Consider the following 17,368-nt stretch of genomic DNA (forward strand, 5'->3'; position numbering starts at 1 on the left):
CAGAGTGTTTTATTATTATTAACCGTATTTGAGTGCTTACTATGTGCAAAGCACTGTGCTAAATGTTTGGGAGATATACCATCAAACATATTCCCTGCCTACAAACGAGCTTACGGTCTATAGAGGGAAACAGACATTAATATAGATAAATAAATTACAGATATGTACATATGTGCCATGGGGAAGGGAGATAGGATGAGTGAAGGAGGAAGTATGAGTGGCACAGAAGGGAGTGGAAGAAGAGGGCTCAGTCAGGGAAGGCTTCCTGGAGGAGATGGGCTTTCAATAAAGCTTTGAAGTGGGGGAGAGCAATTATCTGTCTGAAAGGAGGAAGGGAGGTTCCAGGCCAGAGATAGGTTGTGGGTGAAAGGTTGGCAGCGAGAGAAATGAGATCGAGGTACATTGAGAAGGTTAGCTCCAGAGGAACAAATTTACAAGTTGGGTTGGAGGAGAGTAGCAAGGTGAGGTAGGAGGGGGCGAGGCGATTAAGTGCTTTAAAACCAGTGATGAGTTCTTGTTTGTTGCAGAGGTAGATGGGCAGCCACTAGAGTTTCTTGAGTGGGGAAACAAGATCTGAACGTTTTTGAAGGAAAATGATTCGGGGAACAGAATGGAGTATGGACTAGCGTGGGGAGAGACAGGAGGCAGGGAGGTCAGCAAGGAGGCTGATACAGTAATCTAGGCGGGCTTAAATAAGCGCTTGTACTAATGTGGTAGTTTGGATGGAGAGGAAGGGGTGACTTGGCAAGGTTGGGAAGGTAGAACTGACAGGATTTAGTGATGGCTTGAATATGTGGGTGGAATGAGAGGAGTCAAGGATAATACCAAGGTATGGGCTTGGGAGACAGGAAGGATGGTGGTGCCGTCAACACTGATGGGCAAGTGAGCTGGAGGACACGGTTTGTGGGGAAGAAAAGAAGTTCAATTTTAACCATATCAAGTTTGAGGTGACGAGAGGACATCCTTGAAGGAAGGAGGAAAAGCAAGACTGCAGAGAAGGAGAGAGATCAGGGCTGGAGATGTAGATTTGGGTGTCATCAGCATAGAGGTGATAGTTGAAGCTGTGTGAGCGAATAAGTTTTCCAAGGGAGTGTAGATGGAGAAAAGACAAGGACCCAGAACTAAACCTTGAGCGACACCCACAACTAGGGGATGGGCTCAAAGGAAGCAGTGTGGTGACAGAGGCCCCCCACTCACACCAGTGGAGCGAATGTCTGTTGGGGTTTGGGGGCCAGGAGAGAGGGGGCTTGAGAATGTACCACTGTCAGGGGGGTGGGGGATTGCTCTGGTGAGGAGGCAGGGGGAGGTAGAAACTTCCACTTGGGCTCCTTGGAGTTTAGCCATGTGCCCAAGGAGGTTTCTGGGAATCAAGTGACAAAACTGAGTTCCTAAGTTTTCCATCTGATGGTGGAGAGTAGAGGGCAGGAGTTGGGGAACTGGCCCAGTCTCCCCTCTCCCCTTAGTACCGTCCAAAGGAGGGAGAAGGTTCTGGAAGCCACTGACAGTTCCCAAGCGCTTAGTACAGTGCTCTGCACACAGTAAGCGCTCAATAAATACGATTGATGATGATGATGATGTTGCTACTGCTCCTCCCTCCTCTCCTCAGGATGCCACGCCCTGGGCACACATGTCCACACGCCACCACCTGTGACTTGCCCACCTCAGGTGGCAGCCGTTGTTGGGTAGGGACTGTCTCTATATGTTGCCGACTTGTGCTTCCCAAGCGCTTAGTACAGTGCTCTGCATACAGTAAGTGCTCAATAAATACGATTGAATGAATGGCCACCCCTGTTGGGAACAATCATTAATCAATGACATTAATTCATTCAATCGTATTTATTGAGCGCTTACTGTGCGCAGAGCACTGTACTGAGTGCTTGGGAGAGGACAGTAGACAATAGGGCACAGGTTTGGGAGTCAGAAGGACATGAGTCCTAATCCCAGCTCTGCCACTTACCTGCTATGCTATCTTGGGGAAGTCACTTCGCTTCTCTGAGCATCAGTTCCCTCGTCTGTAAAATGGGGATTCAACACATGGACTGTGTCCAACCTGATGACCTTGTATCTACTTCAGTGCTTAGACCAGTGCCTGACACAAAGTGCTTATAAATGCAATTTTAACACAAATATAGGAAAGAGAGACTAGAGCTGTAATCCCAGCTCTGCCAGTGTTCTGATCTCTGTGACCTTGGACAAGTCTTCTCTTAGTTTCTTCATCTCCTTCCCTATTAATTAATAAAGCTTTAGTTATGGTACTTGTTGAGCACTTAGGCTGTTCTGAGCACTGAGGTAGATACAGACCTCCCCCCAACCTGCCTGACCTGCTCTCAGCAGCTCTTTTCAAAGGCCACCCTCCCTCCTTTCTTCCTCCTTTAAGGTATTTTGTTAAGCACTTACAATGTGCCAAGCACTGTTCCAAGAACTGGGGCTGATACAAAGTAATCAGGTTGTCCCACTTGGGGCTCACATCTTAATCCCCATTTTACAGATGAGGACACTGAGGCACAAAAAAGTGGCTTGCCCAAGCTCACACAGCAGACAAGTGGCAGAGTTGGGATTAGAACCCTTGGCCTTCTGACTCCCAGTGATGGCAGCGGTTGTTCCAGATGGCCACCAAGTCGCCGGACGACTAAAGAATTAATCAGACAGCATGTGACTGCTGAAAGTTTTAATAAAGTTTCATTGGTAAGGCCGAGGACCGAATAGGGGGTAACGCACCCAGCAGGGTCATTTCCTTAAGGGAAAAGGCCCCGAGTGCCTGATACAGCGGGCTTATATACTGCTGTTGCTCATCACAGTGATTGGTAGATTTGAAAACAGTGGGGACTGGATTGGTGCAGATTTGGTACAGATTTGATGCAGAGCTGGGCGGAGTCTATCTCCTTACTTGGTTTGGTTCCTGGACCCAGCCAGTGGGCTGCAGGGTCTAAGACCCATACCAAATATGGCAACAGAACCGCGTACATTCAAACAATATCTGCAACCTTTCCATGGTGCATGTGGGGGCCCCCATCAGCAAGCCCGTGCTCTTTCCACTAGGTCACGTGGCTTTCCTCTTCTCCCTCTTTTCCTTCTCCCCTTCTTCCTTTCTCATTGTTCCCTCCTGCTCCTCTCACTCCTCTGCTCCTCTCTTTCTCCCTGCCCCTCGCTCCCTCCTGCCCTTCTCCCTCGCTCCTGGGCCTACTCGCCCTGCTCCCCTGGGGGCCGCCTGTCCCAGCCCATCCTGACCAGAATCTCCCCTGCCTGCTTGCACCCTCCTAGGCTGGCCACCATGGGCATCTTCCAAATCCTGATGAAGAAGAAAGAGGTCAGCAGTCTTCCCCTCCCTCAGCAACCTTTCCCACTTCCCCTGCCCCCGTTCTGTTCCTTCAACTGGGCTGGGGGGAGGAAGGGAGACCCCACCCCCACTTTCCTTATCTCCCCCCTTGTCACCCGTCGTCCGGGGACGGGTTCGTTCAGTGATCAGCGAGGCGAGAGAGAGAGAGAGAGGCCGGGGACGGAAAGCCTGAGTTTATATAAAATTTATTCCGCGAGGCAAATTGAATTTATGTAATTGTTTAGGCACAATGGATTGAACTTCCCTTTCGGGAGGAATATAATCAATTAGCAATATTAGAGCTTCCCTACACGGGAGGAACACAATCATACATTAATCGCGCGTGGGTGAGGCGGCTAGCTCTCACCCATGTGCACTTCCCACTCGGGAAGAATCCACTTACTTTCCCACATGGGAAGAATTCATTACATTACCCGCGCACGTGGTGGGCGGCTAGCTCTCACAATGTGCTCTCCCTACCTGGGAGGAATCCACTCATAATTCCCATCAGCAGCGGGGTACCTGGGTCCCACCCACGAGACACTCACCCATCCCGCGGCTCTTGCCTCAGTGTGTTGGTTCTGGTTGTAGAGCAGGCATGTGGCCTTCTGGGCAGGGGGAGACACATCGTCGGCTGCTGCTGCTGCTGCGTGTCCTGGTGTTCTGACCCCGAAGGTCAGAGGCAACAGGTATTTATTGCCTGTGCCCCTAGACCATTCCAGCTTCCGGCCTCAGTCTATCCAATCTCTGCCCTCCCCCCTCCTCCATACCTAATTTGATTGGCACGGGGGCGAGGGACACCTTCTGTATTCCCAGCTTGGGCTGTCAATCTAGCAGATTTGGTCTCCCACCCTCACTTCCGAGTTCCGCCTGCTGGCTCAGGTGGTCACGAGATAGCTTTTGACCTTGAGATGGCAGGTACCCAAGGGTCACCTCGGGACACCCCTCTTACTACCCCCCCGCTATCCCTATTTTCTCTCCACTTCCTTCGCCTCCGTGCTATCCCCACCTCCTCTGTTCCCTGCTACACTTACCTCCTTCCCCAACCTTTCTCCCCCAGTGTCCTTCCCCTGCTACCCCTAACCCCTTCCTCCCACTTCTTCCCCCATTTCCTCCCCATCTCCTTCCCCACCTCCTTCTCCCCAAACTCCTCCCCCGACTACCCTAGCCCCTTCCCTCACATCCTCTTACGATCTCCTCCCCTGCTAACCCTACCTCCTTTCCCCCACTTCCTCCTCCCCATTTCCCCCCCCCCACTTTCCCCCATCTCCTCCTCTGCTACCCCACCTTTTTCCAACTTCTTTATTCCCCTACCTCTTCTCCATTGCCACCCATCCCTGACCCCCTTAACAGGTCCACCCCACTCCAGCACATAATAGTTTGTATCTGCTCTCTGTGACATCATTATCTGCCAATTTTATTATTGCCATAGCATGTTAATCGTTAACTACCCCCTGTGATGCCATCACCTGTTTATATCATTGCTACTGTTTTATCACTTCTGCATCTCAATTGTTAACCTTCCGCTGTCCTGTCACTTGCCCTGCTGACCTCACCATGAACTTTCAATTCCCTTGCTCCCAACTGCCATTCCCATTCCTCACCTTCCCCTTCCCCTCTCCCACCCAGCTTTTCCCCTCCCTCTCCCCCACCAGGACCACTCCCCCTCACCCCCTACCAAGGATCCCTCTGTACCAGCACCAATCCTCCACTCCTCCCTCCCTCCTCCCCACCTCCACCCCATCCCAGTTCTCCTTTCCCATCGCCACCCTTCTTCCCACTCTCCCCGCCTAGGCCCCCGCCAACTCATCCCAAACCAAATCCTCCCCACCCCTCACACCCTTCCCCCTCCCTCCCCTCCCTCGACAGCTACTGCCAAGTGTGGCCTCTGGAACCCCCGCTCCGTTATAAGTAAGATCCCTTTCATCCTGGACCTATTCCTTTCCAGCTCTCTACTCCTCCTCGCCCTAACTGGAACATGGCTGTCTGCAGACGAAACGTTCTCTTCTGCTGCTCTCTCCAGTGAAGGCCTCTTCTTCTCCCACTGCCCCAGACTCACTGGAAAAGGAGGAGGTGTCGGTTTCCTTCTCGCCCCCCAATGTCGCTTTCGCACTATCCCTCCTCCCCCTTCCCTTTCCTTCCCTTCCTTTGAAGCCTACATTATTCGCCTCTACCACCCCCTCCAGATTCTTGTAGCCGTTATCTACAGCCCCCACCCCCCCCCCGCCCCACCTCCAACTTCTTTAACGATTTTGACCCCTTCCTCACCTTCCTTCTCTCCTTTTCCATGCCCACTCTGATCCTCGGAGACTTCAACATCCACATGGATATCCCTGGTGACTCCTCTGCCGCCCGCCTTCTATCTCTCCTTGACGCTGCCAACCTCTTGCTCCACCCCACCTCACCCACTCACCAACTTGGTCATACCCTCAACCTCATCATCTCCTACCGCTGCACTGTGTCCACCGTCACCAACTCTGAAATCCCTCTCTCTGATCATAATCTTCTCACCTGCCTCCTCACTCACACTTCTTTGCCCTGTAAATCCATATTACTCCCTCACAGAGATCTCCGCTCTCTTGACCCCATCCATCTTTCTAAGCGCCTCACACCCCACCTCGCCTCCCTCTCCTCTCTACCCAATCTTGATGATCAGATTACTGCTCTCAACTCTACCCTTTCTACTCAGCTAGGCTCACTTGCTCCCCTTTCCCTTCGCCGCTCTTGTACCACTAACTCACAGCCCTGGATCACTGCCACTGTCCGCCTCCTTCGCTCTTATGCTCGAGCTGCCGAACGCTGCTGGCGAAAGTCTAAACACCATGCCAACCTCGTTCACGTTTATCCTTTCCTGCCTTAACTCAGCCCTCTCCTCTGCCAGACAAAACTATTTCTCCTTCCTTATTGACACCCATGCCCATCATCCCCGTCAGCTCTTCCATACATTCAACTCCCTACTCAGGCCCCTGGTTCCCTCTCCTCCTTCCCTCACCCCCAACGATCTGGCCTCCTACTTCATTAATAAAATTAAATCCATCAGGTCTGACCTCCCCAAAGTCACTTCCCCGCCTTCTCCAGCCCCCCAGCTCTCAACACTCTCTGCTACTCTCCCATCCTTCCCAGCAGTGGAGCTCTCCTTCCTCCTCTCAAGTGCTACTCCGGCCACCTGTGCTTCTGACCCCATTCCCTCTCATCTCATGAAATCTCTCGCTCCATCCCTTCTCCCCTCCTTAACTTCCATCTTCAACTGCCCACTCTCCACTGGTTCCTTCCCCTCTGCCTTCAAACATGCCCATGTCTCAACCATCCTAAAAAACCCTCTCTTGACCCCACCTCACCTTCTAGTTATCGCGCCATCTCCCTCCTACCATTCTTTTCCAAACTCCTTGAACAAGTCGTCTGCACGTGCTGCCTCGAATTCCTCAACACCAACTCTCCCCTCAACCCCCTGCAGTCTGGCTTCCGTCCTCTACATTCCATGGAAACTGCCCTCTCAAAGGTCACCAATGACCTCCTGCTTGCCAAATCCAACAGCTCATACTCTATCCTAATCCTCCTCGACCTCTCAGCTGCCTTCAACACTGTGGACCACCCCCTTCTCCTCAACACGCTATCCAACCTTGGCTTCACTGACTCTGTCCTCTCCTGGTTCTCCTCATCTCTCCAGTCGTTCATTCTCAGTCTCTTTTGCAGGCTCCTCCTCCCACGCCCATCCCCTTACTGTGGGGGTCCCTCAAGGTTCAGTTCTTGGTTCCCTTCTGTTCTCGATCTATACGCACTCCCTTGGTGACCTCATTCGCTCCCACGGCTTCAACTATCATCTCTACGATGATGACAACCAAATCTACATCTCTGCCCCTGCTCTCTTCCCCTCCCTCCAGACTCACATCTCTTCCTGCCTTCAGGACATCTCCATCTGGATGTCTGCCCGCCACCTAAAATTCAACATGTCCAAGACTGAACTCTTTGTCTTCCCTCCCATACCCTGCCCTCTCCCTGACTTTCCCATCACTGTTGATGGCACTACCATCCTTCCCGTCTCACAAGCCCGCAACTTTGGTGTCATCCTCGACTCCGCTCTCTGGTTCACCCCTCACATCCAAGCTGTCACCAAAACCTGCCAGTCTCAGCTCCGCAACATTGCCAAGATCCGCCCTTTCCTCTCCATCCAAACCGCTACCCTGCTTGTTCAAGCTCTCATCCTCTCCTGTCTGAACTACTGTATCAGCCTCCTCTCTGATCTCCCATCCTCTTGTCTCTCCCCACTTCAATCCATACTTCACACCGCTGCCCGGATTGTCTTTGTCCAGAAACGCTCTGGGCATGTTACTCCCCTCCTCAAAAATCTCCAGTGGCTACCAATCAATCTGCGCATCAGGCAGAAACTCCTCACCCTCGGCTTCAAGGCTCTCCATCACCTCGCCCCCTCCTACCTCACCTCCCTTCTCTCCTTCTACAGCCCAGCCCACACCCTCCGCTCCTCTGCCTCTAATCTCCTCACCGTGCCTCGTTCTCACCTGTCCCGCCGTCGACCCCCGGCCCACGTCATCCCCCTAGCCTGGAATGCCATCCCTCCCCACATCCGCCAAGCTAGCTCTCTTCCTCCCTTCAAGGCCCTACTGAGAGCTCACCTCCTCCAGGAGGCCTTCCCAGACTTAGCCCCCTCCTTCCTCTCCCCCTCCTCTCCCTCTCCATCCCCCCTGCCTTACCTTCTTCCCTTGCCCACAGCACCTGTATATATGTATATATGTTTGCAAGTATTTATTACTCTATTTATTTATTTTACTTGTACATCTTTATTCTATTTATTTTATTTTGTTAATATGTTTTGTTTTGTTCTCTGTCTTCCCCTTCTAGACTGTGAGCCCACTGTTGGGTAGGGACCGTCTCCATATGTTGCCAACTTGTTACTACCCAAGCGCTTAGTACAGTGCTCTGCACACAGTAAGCGCTCAATAAATATGATTGATTGATTGATTGATCTCCTTCCCCCACCTCCTTCTCCCCCATCTCCTCCCCCAGCTACCCTAACCCCTTCCCCCACATCCTCTTCCCATCTCCTCCTCTGCTACCCCTACCTCCTGTCCCCAACTTTTCCCTCCCCATCTCCTCCCCCCGCTATCCCTATTTTCTCCCCCCACTTACTCCTCCCCATCTTCTACCCCCATTTTCTCCTCTGCTACTCTTACCACTGCTTTCTTCCCACTTCTTTCTTCCCCCATCTCCTCACCTCTCTATCCCTCCCTCCTCCCCGCTCCCTCCTCCCCAATCTCCTCCCTGTTAGCCCTATCTCCCCACCCCCGACCCCGGTTCCTTTTTTCCTCAATCTCCTCCACCCTGCCACCCTGCCCCCCTCCCCAACCCAGCTCCCCCAGTGCCACCTGACCCTTGACCCTGGCCCCTGATCGCCATTTATGCCTTGGCTCCTCACCAGCTCATTCCGCTGGCCACTATCATCACCATCACAGGGTTGGGAGCCATCTCTGAGTCTGTGTACTCTCTCTTCAAGACGGACGTCATGTGAGTAGCAGGTCCCAGGACCTGTCCCGCAGTCAATCTATCAATCAATCAGTCTGTTGCATTTATTGAGCACTCATTGGGTGCAGAGCACTGCACTAGTGCTCAGGAGACAAAGTAGAACAACATAACAGACACACTCCCTACCCATGATGAGCTTACAGTCTAGAGAGGGAGGCAGATAGGTATGAGAAGAGACAGAGTATAGGGATAAAACCCTAAGTTCTGCAGGATAGGGATGGGGTGAGTATCAGTGGCTTAAGGGGCATCCATACAGCAACTACCCTCCCGGCCTTCAAAGCCTTATTGCAAGCACATCTCCTCCAGGAGGCCTTCCCCAACTAAGCCCTCCTCTTCTCCCACTCCCTTCTGCATCTCCCTGACCTGCCCCTTTATTCATCACCCAACCCTCACAACTCCACAGCATCTAGGTACATATCTGTAATTTATTTCTAATTAATGTCTGTCTCTCCCTCTAGACTGTAAGCTCGTTTTGTAGGGAGGGAACGCGTCTGCTAATTCTGTCTTATTGGGCTCTCCCAAGCACTTAGTATAGTGTTCTGCATACAGTAAGCGCTCAATAAATACCGCTGATTGATTGATTGATTCTGTTCCTGTTCAGGGCTGCTGGGATTTGGTGGGGTTGAGGGAGAGTACAACATAATGAATTTAATCAGTGGTATTTAATGAGCACTTACTGTGTGCAGAGCACTGTACTAAGTGTTTGGGATTACAACAAAACAATGCAGTCAGTCAATCAATGGTATTTATCAAGCACTTACTGTATGCAGAGCACTGCACTAAGTGTTTGGGAGAGTACAAGAAACAGAATCAGTAGACACGTTCCCTGCCCACACTGGGCTTGCAGTCTAGAGACGAGCTTACAATCAGTGCTATCGATTTGAGTTCTCTCTGTGTGCAGAGCACTGCATTAAGCACTTTCGCGAGTACAATATAACATATTTGGTAGACATGTTCTCTGCCCACAACAAGCTTAGAGTCTAGATATGAGTTTACAATTGATGGTACTTATTGAGCTCTTACTGTGTGCAGAGCAATGCACTAAGCGCTTGGATGAGTACAATGTAACAGATTTGATAGACACGTTCCCTGCCCCCAGTGAGCTTCCAGTCTAGAGTGGGGAATGGGAAGTTCAGAAACATCACTTTCAGGGAGACACTACAATTGCTTAGCATCTTTCCGAATGGATGCCATCTTGGTCTTCAGCCTTAACAGGTCCAAAAATCCAGAGCCGTGGGAGAACGTGGATCCTACCCAGCCTCAAAAAGCAGCAGGCCCACCTCCGCCCCTTCTCCCGAAGGGCCCCTCTGTCCCCTGCTGAACAATGGCAGGCTCCTTGATGGATGACCTTGGTCTTGAGCCCAATCCTCACAGAGGGGCAGCTACCCGCAGCCTCCCTGCTCTGCCCTCTGTGCCCTGGGAAGAGGGGCATTGGTGCCACTTCTTGGTATGTGGGTGGGGAAGGGAGGAAGCACAGGGGCATTTGGGCAGGGTGGGCCGGTCGACTTGGGAGAGCAAATGGACCAGAAAGGCCAGCTCCTGGATCTTTATGATCCCAGTCGGACCCAGGGGTGAGGAGGCACACTGTGGGAGGAAACAACCATTTTGTTTTTGTTTTTTATGGCATTTGTAAAGCACTTACTATGGGCCAGGCACTGTACTAAGCATTGGAGTAGATACAAGCTAATAATAATTTGCTTACTATGTGTCAGGCACCGTATTAAACATTAGCATAGATACAACCTAATCTGGTTAGACCCATCCATGTCCCACGTGGGGCTCACAGTCTTAATCCCTGTTTTACAGATGAGGGAACTGAGGCACAGAGAAGCAAAGGGACTTTATTTAATGCTATTTGTTAACTGCTTATTCTGTGCTAGGAACTGTACAAAGTGCTGGGGTAGATACAAGCTAATCTGGTTGGACACAGTCCCTGTCCCACATGGGGCTCACAGTCTTAGTCCCTATTTTACAGATGAGGAAACTGAGGCACAGAGAGGTGAAGTAACTTTTCTTAATGGCATTTGTTAAGCACTTACTATGTGCCAGGCACTTGTTCTAAGCACTGGGGTAGATACAAGGTAGTCTGGTTGGACACAGTCCCAGTTCCACATGGGGTTCACGGTCATGGGGTTCGCGGTCTTAATCACTATTTTACAGATGAGGTAACTGAGGCCCAGAGAAGTGAAGTGACTTGCCCAAGGTCACCAAGCAGACAAGTGGCAGAGCCAGGATCAGAACCCATAGCCTTCTGATCCCCAGGCCCATGCTCCGTCCACTAGGCCATGCTGTCGCAGTCCCTGTCCTACATAGAGCAGAGAACTATTTTCTGGGTGAAAATCACCCAGGGAAATCACTTTCTATTCACTTTTCAATCAGCAATATTTCCCAAGCACCTACTGTCTGCAGAACAGTATACAAAATACCCGGGAGAGGACAATAATGTTAATAAATACCGTTCCTGCCCTCAGTCAGTCAATCAGTTCGTGTTTGTTTCACACTTACTTTGTGCAGAGCACTGTACTAAGCACTTGGGAGAGTACAACATATAACATATATATAATAGAAACGTTCCCTGCCCACAGTGAGCTTGCAGTCTAGCAGGGGAGGCAGAGACTAATATAAATAAATAAATTACAACTATGGACATAAGGAGCTTAGGAAGCTTAGGATCTAGCAGAATGTATTCTCCAGGGTTGCGGTTCCTGGAACACAGGTTTTGTCTCTCTGCTCTGCAGTTACTCTCGATTAACCAGCAGTGGAAACCCATCGAGGAACTGCAGAAGGTGAGAAGGCTGACCAAGGGACCAAGAGACCGAGCCACCAGACCCCACCCCCTGGGAATCCAGAGGAATCACCTCTGCGCAAATTCACCTTCCGAACCAGCGCATGGAGATACTTCCATTGCATTCTCGGGGGTCTTCTTGGTCCGGGGTCTCCCGCCCCACGGAGGGACCACCTTGCAGGCTGGCGACTGGACAAGTGGCATCCGACCCTAACCCAGCACTCCCAGTTTGGTGCCCACAGTCTTCTCTGGAAAGGTCAGTGGTGGCCTCCCCGCTTCAGCCTTCCTTGAGTGGAAACGGGTTCGCATCTACTGCTTTGTGAGGTAGATTGAATGAAGTCCGTTTTTTTCCCCCCCAAATAAAGGCAGAATGCATGCTTCCTCATTCAGACAATTTTAGCTCATCCAAAGGAAACACATTCTGAAAAAACCCACAATTCACAGTTAGGAACTTGGAATGTCAGAATTCATTCATTCATTCAGTCAGTCAGTCAGTCATATTTACTGAGCACCTACTGTGTACAGAGCACTGTACTAAGTGTTTGAGAGAGTACAGTAGTATAAAAAATAGACATATTCCCTGCCCACAAGAAGTTTACAGTCTAGAGGACCTGGGTTCTAATCCCAGCTCCCCCATTTAAGAATTGTGGTAAGCAGCATGGCTCACTGGAAAGAGCTCGGGCTTGAGAGTCAGAGGTCATTCTTTCATTCATTCAATCGTATTTATTGAGCACTTACTGTGTGCAGAGCACTGTACTAGGCGCTTGGGAAGTACAACTTGGCAACATATAGAAACGGTCCCTACCCAACAGCGGGCTCACAGTGTAGAAGTCATGGGTTCTAATCCCAGCTCCACCACATGTCTGCTGTGTGACCTTGGGCAAGTCACTTACCTTCTCTGAGCCTCAGTTACCTCATCTGTAAAATGGGGATTAAGACTGTGAGCCTCACATGGGACAACCTGATCACCTTGTATCCCCCAGTGCTTAGAACAGTGCTTTGCATATAGTAGGTGCTTAACAAATGCCATTATTATTATTATTATTATTATTATTATTATTATAATGGGACTTGTTAAGCCGTTAGTATGTGCCAAACACTGTTCTCTGCACTGGAGTAGGTACAAATTCATTAGGTTGGACACAGTCCTTGTTCCACATAGGACTCATTGTCTAAGTAGGAGGGAGTAGGATTTCATCCCCATTGTACAGAGGGGGTAACCGAGAGACTTGTCCAAGGTCACACAGCAGAGAAATGCCAGAGCAGGGATTAGAACCCAGGTCCTCTGACTTCCAGGCCTGTGTCCTTTCTACTAAGACAAGCTGTTTCTTTGCCTACTGTGTGACCTTAGGCAAGTCACTTCACTTCTCTGGGCTTTAGTTCCCTCATCTGTAAAATGAGGATTAAAATTAAGAGCCTGGGCTGTGTCAACCCTGATTACCTTGAATCTACCCAAGCACTTCCCCTCTCCCGGTCATACCTGGAGGGTTTCTAGTACTCTACCAGTCTTGGCTATGGGAGAGAGAGTCAAGAGGCCTACCCATTCCATTTCTAGCTTGGGCACTGGCTAGCGAGTGGAAGGCAATCTGCTATAAGTCAAAACTCACCCATGCTGGGCAGCAGCGGAATGGGAGAGAGTTGAGGGTGGAAACTCGAGTTTATTACACAGAAGGTGGCAATGGTAAACCTCTTCTGTATTTTTACCTAGAAAAATCTATGGATACACTACCAGAACGATTGCAGATGGAGAGTCGGGGGTTTTTGGGAGAGATGGGTCTGTGGTGTTGCTATGGGTTGGCAATGACTCGATGACATAAGACAAGACCCAAGCCCTTAGAACAATGCATGGCACCTAGTAGGCACTTAACAAATAATGTAAGAAAAAGGAAAAAACAAGATCAGATGAGAAGGCTCATGAGTCATATCTGAAGCTTGACCTTACCATAGGGATTGTCTCTGGTGCCGGTTTGTACTTCCCAAGTGCTTAGTGCACACAGTAAGCATTCAATGAATACGATTGAAGGAATGAAGGAATGAACCATTCCCTCCCAAAGTCTGCCCAGAGAAGGATCTCCAGGAAAAATCTTCCAGGCCTTTCAAAAGACATAAATGAATTCCACATTCCCAAAAGAGATTTTTGTGTATTTATGCATTACTATTATCATTATTATTATTATCCTTCACAATACAGGTATACCTACCAACTGCATTATGTTCCCCCAAGTCAATGCTTTGCACAGAGAAAACGGTCAGTAAATACCATTCATTGATCCCCTCTAGACTGTAAGCTCGTTTTGTCAGGGAGCAAGTCTGCTAGTTCAGTTGTACCATACTCTCCCAAGCACTTAGTGCACATAGTAAGCGCTCAGTAAATATGGTTCATTGATTGGTTGAAGTGGCTTTGTGGTCTCGCTATATTCATTCATCCGATCGTATTTATTGAGCATTTACTGTGTGCAGAGCACTGTACTAAGCACTTGGGAGAGTACAATACAACAGACATGTTCCCTACTCAGAATGAGCTTACAATTTAGAGGGGAAGACAGACATTAATATAAACAAATAAATGATAGATATGGACACTCTCCTGCTGTAACCCAGCCCACACACTTGGTTCCTCTGGTGCTGACCTTCTCACTGTGCCTTGGTCTCGTCTAGCTCACCGCTGACCTCACGCCCACATCCTGCTTTTGGCCTGGTACCCCCTCGCTCCTCATGTCAGACAGATCTCCTCCAAGAGGCCTCCCCTGACTGGGCCCTCCTCTCCTCTCCTCTCACCCTCTTCTGCGCCACTCTTGCTTGCTCCTTCATTCATCCCCCCCTCTCATCCACACAGCAGGTATGGTGATGTCTTGCACGTTCCCCAACCCCTGGGTTCCCCAAGGTTCAGTTCTTGTTCCCCTTCTGTTCTTGATCTACACTCACTCCCTTGGTGACCTCATTCGCTCCCACGGCTTCAACTATCATCTCTATGCTGATGACACCCAAATCTACATCTCTGCCCCTGCTCTCTCCCCGTCCCTCCAGGCTCGCATCTCCTCCTGCCTTCAGGACATCTCCATCTGGATGTCTGCCCACCACCTAAAACTCAACATGTCCAAGACTGAACTCCTTGTCTTCCCTCCCAAACCCTGCCTTCTCCCTGACTTTCCCATCACTGTGGACAGCACTACCATCCTTCCCATCTCACAAGCCCATCCTATCCTATCCTATCCCGTCTGGACTACTGCATCAGCCTCCTCTCTGATCTCCCATCCTCGTGTCTCTCCCCACTTCAATCCATACTTTATGCCGCTGCCCGGATTGTCTTTGTCCAGAAACGCTCTGGGCATGTTACTCCCCTCCTCAAAAATCTCCAGTGGCTACCAATCAATCTGCGCATCAGGCAGAAACTCCTCACCCTCGGCTTCAAGGCTCTCCATCACCTCACCCCCTCCTACCTCACCTCCCTTCTCTCCTTCTACAGCCCAGCCCACACCCTCCGCTCCTTTGCCGCTAATCTCCTCACTGTGCCTCGTTCTTGCCTGTCCTGCCGTCGACCCCTGGTCCATGTCATCTCCCTGGCCTGGAATGCCCTCCCTCTGCCCATCCGCCAAGATAGCTCTCTTCCTCCACGGCCCTACTGAGACCTCACCTCCTCCAGGAGGCCTTCCCAGACTGAGCCCCCTCCTTCCTCTCCCTTTCGTTCCCCTCTCCATCCCCCCCGCCTTACCTCCTTCTCCTCCCCACAGCACCTGTATATATGTATATATGTTTGTACGTATTTATTACTCCATTTATTTATTTTATTTGTACATATTTATTCTATTTATTTTATTTTGTTAATATGTTTTGTTTTGTTCTCTGTCTCCCCCCTTCTAGACTGTGAGCCTACTGTTGGGTAGGGACTGTCTCTATATGTTGCCAACTTGTACTTCCCAAGCGCTTAGTACAGTGCTCTGCACACAGTAAGCGCTCAATAAATATGATTGATTGATTGATTGATTGCACATGGAAGCAGTGTAGCTCAGTGGAAGGAGCCCGGGCTTTGGAGTCAGAGGTTATGGGTTCAAATCCCGGCTCCGTCACTTGTCAGCTGAGTGACTTTGGGCAAGTCACTTCACTTCTCTGGGTCTCAGTTACCTCATCTGTAAAATGGGGGTGAAGACTGTGAGCCCCACGTGGGACAACCTGATCACCTTGTAACCTCCCCAGTGCTTAGAACAGTGCTTTGCACATAGTAAGCACTTAATAAATGCCACTATTATTATTATTATATCTGTGTGCATATATAATGCACATATAAAATATATATCCATAATTTATTTATTTATATGAATATGTGTCTCCCCCTCTAGACTGTGAGCTCATTGTGGGCAGGAATGTGTCTGTTTGCCATTATAGTGTACTCTCCCTTTGCTCAGTACTGTGCTTTGCACACAGAAAGCGCTCAATAAATATGATTGAATGAATGAATGAAAGTGCTATGGGGCTGGGAGAGAGGATGAAGAAAAGGGAGCAAGTCAGGGCAATGCAGAAGGGGAATGGTGAAGAGGAAAGTAGGACTTATCAGGGAAGGACTCTTGGAGGAGATTCATTCATTCATTCAATTGTAAAACCTGGCCCCTGACCCTCCCCCTGCCTGATTGATGGACAGCTGCTGCTCAGGGTCCCAGAACCCTGATCTCTGCCCCCTTCATAATAACAATAATAATTATGGTATTTGTTAAGTGCTTACTAAGTACCAAGCACTTTTTAATGGCATTTATTAAGCGCTTACTATAAGCAAAGCACTGTTCTAAGCGCTGGGGAGGTTACAAGGTGATCAGGTTGTCCCACGTGGGGCTCACAGTCTTAATCCCCATTTTACAGGTGAGGTAACTGAGGCACAGAGAAGTTAAGCCACGCTGCTTCTCTAAGCACTGTTCACTGTTCACTCTTCTAAGCACTGGGGTGGGTAGAAAAATGCAATCAGGTTGGGCACAGTCCTATCCCACTTGGGGCTCCCAATCTCAATCCTATTTCACAGATGAAGTAACTGAGACACAGATAAGTGAAGTGACTTGCCCAAAATCACACAGCAGACAAGTGGCAGAGCCGGGATTAGTACCCACAACCTCCAACTCCCAAGCCCATGCTCTTGCCACTAGACCCTCCCCTTGCCTGCTTGATAGACGGCTGCTGCTGTAAGCTGTCCCCTTGCCCTAACTCCACTTACAGAACTCTGGGAAACCACCTGGAGGAAGCCAGTGACAATGAGGAAGTTCATTCATTCAATTGTATTTATTGAGTGTTTACTGTGTACAGAGCACTGTACTAAGTACCTGGGAAAGTGCAATACAGCAATAAAGAGAGACAATCCCTGCCCACAATGAGCTTACAGTCTACAGGTGGGGAAGCAGACATCAAAACAAGTAAAAAGACATCAGTATAAATAAATAAAATTACAAATATATACACAAGTGCTGTGGGGCAGGGAGTAGGGGAAGAGCAAAGGGAGTAAGTCAGGGTGACATGGAAGGGAATGGGAGATGAGAAAAAGTGGGGCTTAGTCTGAGAAGGCCTCTTAGAGGAGATGTGCCTTCAGTAAGACTTTGAAGATGGGGAGAGTAATTGTCTGGCGGGCTTGAGAAGGGACGGAGTTCCAGGCCTTGGGTCAGGGGTTGGCAGTGAGACAGGCAAGATTGAGGCATGGTGAGAAGGTTAGCATCAGAAGAGTGCGGGCTGGGTTCTAGAAGGAGAGAGGTGAG

General features: G+C 49.9%; 1 protein-coding gene across 1 annotated transcript in view; it reads left to right on the forward strand.

Annotated features, from left to right (window-relative positions):
* The first annotated feature begins 3,271 nt into the window (after positions 1–3,271).
* LOC119946104 (normal mucosa of esophagus-specific gene 1 protein-like) overlaps positions 3,272–17,368 on the forward strand; it is a 30,100-nt gene continuing 16,003 nt past the window's right edge. Inside the window, exons 1-4 of the mRNA XM_038767511.1 lie at positions 3,272–3,307; positions 8,751–8,836; positions 10,061–10,121; positions 11,593–11,895. Coding sequence (XP_038623439.1) covers positions 3,272–3,307; positions 8,751–8,836; positions 10,061–10,121; positions 11,593–11,853 — 444 coding nt within the window. The 3' untranslated portion in view covers positions 11,854–11,895. The remainder of the gene's footprint in view (positions 3,308–8,750; positions 8,837–10,060; positions 10,122–11,592; positions 11,896–17,368) is intronic.

Source organism: Tachyglossus aculeatus, chromosome 26 (assembly GCF_015852505.1).
Source record: "Tachyglossus aculeatus isolate mTacAcu1 chromosome 26, mTacAcu1.pri, whole genome shotgun sequence".
NCBI classification, from domain to species: Eukaryota; Metazoa; Chordata; class Mammalia; order Monotremata; family Tachyglossidae; genus Tachyglossus; species Tachyglossus aculeatus.